This window comes from Pituophis catenifer, unplaced genomic scaffold (assembly GCF_029215685.1).
Source record: "Pituophis catenifer annectens isolate HBS135680 unplaced genomic scaffold, rPitCat1.0.hap2 SCAF_11, whole genome shotgun sequence".
Taxonomy (NCBI): Eukaryota; Metazoa; Chordata; class Lepidosauria; order Squamata; family Colubridae; genus Pituophis; species Pituophis catenifer.
Genome location: NW_027256891.1, coordinates 24,653,727 through 24,659,323, shown reverse-complemented (window position 1 = coordinate 24,659,323; position 5,597 = coordinate 24,653,727). Strand labels below are relative to the sequence as shown.

The following is a 5,597-nucleotide window of genomic DNA, read 5'->3' as shown; positions in this document are numbered from 1 at the left end:
GCTCCTGAGGATTACCTAGATATCAAGAAAGATGGATTTGGTTCTATACCATGCCAGCCTGATTTACTACTGTTGAAATCGATCTATGTTTCATATTTAAAAAATAATTAAAATTGGCTGGGAAACAGAGCTGGTGGGCCCTACGATGGCAATGGGTGGAAATTAATCCAAGAGAAGAAGCAACCTAGAACAAAGGAGAAATTTCCTGACAGTGAGAGTAATTAACCAGTGGAACAGAAGTTGCCTTCAGACGTTCTGGATTCTCCATCACTGGAAGATTTTAAGAAGAGTTTGGACAACCGTTTGTCTGAAATAGTATAGAGTCTCCTGCTTGAACAGGGGGTTGGACTAGAAGATCTCCAAGGCCCCTTCCAACTCTGTTCTTCTGATTGCAACGTTCACAGGCATCTCGGCGATAACCCTAACCCTATATCTTCCTTGCCCCCAAAGAATGAGCTCTGGGGCTGTTTTCCAACACTCACAAAGTTGCTCCTGCTTTCCACTAACTTTAGCTTAGTTAAAGATGTCAAAACTGCGGTTCAGATTGACAGGTTTACAGATTAACAGAGTCGGAAGGGACCTTGTAGGTCATCTAGTCCAGCCCTCCCCTCCCTCCGCCCAAGCAGGAGACCCTATACCATTTCTGACAGATGACAGTAGTTCAAACCAGTTCAAACCAGCCACGCTGGTTATTGGAGCGCTTAACAATGTTCGCCTAAAATCAAACCTGAGGTCAAGAGAAAGAAACCCACAAAGGATGAAATGCCGACTGCAACGAAGAAGAGGAGAGGGGGCGGGAAGAGAAAAACGGGACACATTTGCCCTAGAAACATTTAAAAAAGCAGGTGAGAATATAAAAAGAAGAGAGAACAGAAAAAAACCCAGACTTTTGTCTGTCTCTCCTTATTATCCAAATGCAAAGGCAATAGTGTTTTGTTTTGTTTTTGTCATTGCATAAGGATTGCCTGCATAACCGCAGCTTATATTATATTTTAAGGTTTGCATTATACTTAGACTGACTTTTGAAAAACCTGCCAATGAAACACTGGAACTATTTCTCAATATATCATATATACTGTATAGAGAGAGAAGATAGATAGTTAGTTAGTTAGTTAGTTAGTTAGTTAGTTAGTTAGTTAGATAGATAGATAGATAGATAGATAGAGAGAGAGAGAGAGAGAGAGATAGAGATAGATAGATAGATAGATAGATAGATAGATAGATAGATAGATAGATAGATAGATAGAAAGAAATATATATGTGTTTTCGTAGATTTTCACGGGTAGAGGTATGCAAGCTTTGGTGTATTCGGGTCTTTTCCCGTATAAGATTTTTTTTTTAAATTTGATTTATATGCCGCCCTTCTCCGGAGACTCAGGGTGGCTTACAATGCGTTAAGCAATAGCCTTCATACTTTTGTATATTTTTACAAAGTCAGCTTATTGTCCCCACAAACTGGGTCCTCAATTTATCTACCTTAGAAAGGATGGAAGGCTGAGTCAACCTTGAGCCTGGCAAGATTCGAACTTACTAATTGCAAACAGCTGGAGTTAAATTACAATGCATTAGTCTGCTGAGCTATCCAGGCTCCTGGATTGAGAGTATCTTGGCGACGTTTCGACGAGGTCACACTCGTTATCTTCAGGCTGGTGGACGGCTCAGGCTCCGCCTCTGGGTCTCTCTCTCTGCCAGCTCCATTCCCTCTTCCCCCTCGGAGCTCTCAGGTTGCCTTGATACTGATACTGACTCCCACGCCTTCTCCTCATCTCATTCGGCTGCTGGAGGAGCCAGTGGCCAACAGGCCACCACACCACCCAAAGACCCAACAGCACCACGGAATAGTGGAACAGCCTTTTATGAATCTAGCCAATTCAGTTAGACCCACTGAGCTCTGCAGGACAGATTCCCCAGAGTCTGCCTTCACAATTGCCGTCTTGGGCCTTCGCTGATCTTTAAAAAGTCCTTCAAAAACGATGTCATTAGGACATTTTAAGGTGGGGAGGATTCCAATTAGACAAAGGCTCAAGGAAGAAGCGTAGTCCACGGAGAGAAAGCAATTTAACTAAAGATGACACCACCACTTGTGATGTCTTCGACTCCAATACCAATTCCCCCTACGTCCAATTAAACACAGAATCCCTGGGATAAAAAATAAAAAAAAAACCACAACATTTTTCCAATGTTGGCTTTTGATTCTCTTATAGAAATGGCCTTATTCTTTCATCCTTGTGTCATTTCGAATGCCGTTACCATTAGATGCAAGCCCGTAACTTTCTCAAAAGGAAGTCCGAGCGAAGCTGGCGCATTTTGATAAACTTGGTGTCAATCCTGAAGCTGACCTGACCGAGGCTTCAGTGTTGTCCCACTGGAGCTGAGGGATGGGGTGGGGGAGATAGAGATAAGTGGGGTTTTGTAGCCAAAACAAAATAGTTTCTCCTGGGAACCAAGGACATTCCCACAGGTGGTCGGAGAGAGGAGGAGTGAAGTTACCAGGCAACCAGACGGAACCTGATTGGACCATGTGACTGATTGTTTGGGGAAGGGAGGAAAGTTTTACTTTTAATTAAGTGAAAACCACAGGAACATTCAGAGTCGGTTTTCACCAGCCTGTGCCAATATGATATATCCAATAAAACAGACCTTGGGAGAATCTACCTGCCTCGGAGTTTTGTTCGTTATGGGTGTATTACTTGGAACCATATTTGGAGAACTTAAAAAGATGAAAAGGTTTTTGGGCCTGGTAGCAGAATCCGACAATATCTTTTTATTTTCAGCAATGAAGAAAGCAAACAAGGAACAACTTTTCTAAGCACCTTTGCAGTCTTCAAAGAAAAGAGGACAAGCGAAGTGGGGAGAGAGAAGACCAATGAAGAAATCAGTCCCCAGATGTGCCTTATGAAGAGGGACAAAGCGCTCTCCTCCCGAGTAGTTGGGTCAGCCTGCGCTGTTCTCACCTTCTCTCCACTCTCCATGCTCTGGGATCAGGAGAGGGCAGTCCTTGCTCATCGCCTGAGCTCTGTCGCTCCTCATGTCCACTGCTTACCTTCTCTTGGTCATCCTGCCCCCGTTCCTCCCTGCTAACAAGCTGTCCCAATTCTGAGGGGCCCTGGGCTGCCTCGTCCTGCTCCTCCCCATAATCCTCCGAAGCTAATGAAGCTGCCCCCTTGATCTCCGTCGACTCCAGCTCCGGCTCATCCTCCTCTGCAGATTCAGGCTCTGACGGGGGCATGACAGAAACCCCTACGTAGAAGACCAAAGCAAAGGTCCCTTCCAATTTTTCTAAAGTTTCTGAAAGCAAAGGATAAAATAGGCAAAACTGTGGAAGCGGTTTAAACCAACCCTGTGACTAATGACACCAGAAGCTGAGGACATCTGGATGACCACAGCTTCCTCCAGCTGATCCAGGAAGGTTGTTCTTATGGGCTGATGTTTCTAGCCACATCAATGTTCCTTTTGTTCATAGATACCTGCCACCTTCTATTTGATTCTAGTACAACTTCCGTTCTGTTTCTCTTTAGTCAAAGGCAATTATCAGGCCATTTAATTAATGAGAGCTGACTAATTAGCTTGGCTACCTGCTGCTTCCATCAGACATCAACTCCGCATCTGCTCCTGTATCAACTCTTGATGTCAATTTGCACCTCAACCCTTAAAACGACAGATTCACAGGAAAAAAAAAGCCAGTTTGAGGGAGAAATTGCTTCATGGCTATCAATCTTCTAAAGAGCAGGACGAGGGAGAAAAATGCAATTTTATTTAGATGTTTTGCTCTTTTTTTCCCTTCGTGATCAAGTGTGGGCAATTCACCTTCATGTTGCCCAACGCATCTAATAGCATCGTTTCTAATCATAATAGAGGCGAAAAGTAGGGAAAGGACATTTTTGATTACGAGGTTCAAGTGACTCCAACAAAGCCAAATCTGACTCCCAAATCACAGATACCTTCAAGAGCAGCCAGCGACATCTACTGCAGATGGATGGAAGTTCATTTAGCTCTGATGAAGCTCTGGTGGAACTGTAGGAGAAGATCCACCTTGAAATTATCTGGGGGTTTTTTCAGCAAAAACCAATATCTGAGATGCTTTATGACATTTCCCACATCCCAGGTCCTTGATCCCATGAGTCTAGTCTAGTCTAGGTTTTCAAGAAGAGATTGGCAACCATTTGTCTGAAATGATATAGGGCGGTGATGGCTAAACTTTTTGCCATTGCGTGCCAGGAGGGAGGGGGAGGGGGGTCGCGTGCATACGTGCCCACACCCATACTTTTATCTGTTTTCAGCCTCCGGAGGACCTCCGTGGGGAGTGGGAAAGGCTGTTTTTGCCCTCCCTAGACTCCTAGAGAGGCTCTGGAAGCTGGGGACAGCAAAAAATGGGCCTTCCGGTCCCACCGGAAGTTGGCAAATGGGCCGTTTCTGGCCTCTGGAGGGCCTCCCGGAGGGTGGGGAAGACCGTTTTTGCCCTCCCTAGACTCCTAGAGAGGCTCTGAAGGCTGGGGATAGCAAAAAATGGGCCTTCCCCACCACCATCCCAAGCCCTCCGGAGGCAGGAAACAGCCTTTTTCCCTACTTCTGATGGGCCCAGAAGGCCCAAAAATCAGCTGTACGTCACGCACATGTGTGCCAGAGCTGAGTTTGCATGCCAACTGATATGGCTACACGTGCCACCTGTGGCACGCATGTCATAGGTTCTCCATCACGGATATATCTCCTGAGGTCCCTTCCAACTCTGTTATTCTATTCTATTCTCTCCTCCTCTCCTCTCCTCTCCTCTCCTCTCCTCTCCTCTCCTCCCCTCCCCTCCCCTCCACTCCACTCCACTCCACTTCATTCCGTTCCATTCTTATTCTGTTCCATTCCATTCCATTCCACTCCACTCCACTCCACTCCACTCCATTCTTATTCCATTCCATACTTATTCCATTCCATTCCATTCCACTCCACTCCACTCCACTCCACTCCATTCTTATTCCATTCCATTCCACTCCACTCCACTCCACTCCACCCCATTCTTATTCCATTCCATTCTTATTCCATTCCATTCCACTCCACTCCACTCCACTCCATTCTTATTCCATTCCATTCCACTCCACTCCACCCCATTCTTATTCCATTCCATTCCATTCTTATTCCATTCCATTCCACTCCACTCCACTCCACTCTTATTCCATTCCATTCCACTCTGTTCCAGTCTTATTGCATTCTGTTCCATTCCATTCTGTGCCACTCCACTCCATTCCATTCTTATTCCATTCCATTCTTATTCCATTCCATAATTTCCATTCTTATTCCATTCCATTCCACTCCATTCTTATTGCATTCCATTCGTATTCCATTTTATTCCAGTCCATTCCGTTCTGTTCTGTTCATACCATGTGCAATTCTAATCTCCCAAAAGAAGAACCCCCGAGCAGGGAGGCAGCCCATCTCTTGTTCCATGCCTGTGTCGTTTTATATCTCCTCCAGACCCACAATCACAACCAAAGCTATTGCTAATGGGTGGCTAAACTTCCACGTCCACTCGTGCGGATTTAAGATTTATTTTTTTCTCTCTCTCTTTTTTTGGTTCCCTTCCTTCTCTTCTCATCCTGTGCATAGAA

At 45.1% G+C, this 5,597-nt stretch overlaps 1 protein-coding gene across 1 annotated transcript in view; it reads right to left on the bottom strand.

Annotated features, from left to right (window-relative positions):
* IL1RAPL2 (interleukin 1 receptor accessory protein like 2) overlaps positions 1-3,963 on the bottom strand; it is a 204,866-nt gene extending 200,903 nt beyond the window's left edge. Inside the window, exons 1-2 of the mRNA XM_070951777.1 lie at positions 3,942-3,963; positions 3,044-3,288 (exon numbers count right to left, since the gene is read on the bottom strand). Coding sequence (XP_070807878.1) covers positions 3,044-3,288; positions 3,942-3,963 — 267 coding nt within the window. The remainder of the gene's footprint in view (positions 1-3,043; positions 3,289-3,941) is intronic.
* Positions 3,964-5,597: the final 1,634 nt, after the last annotated feature.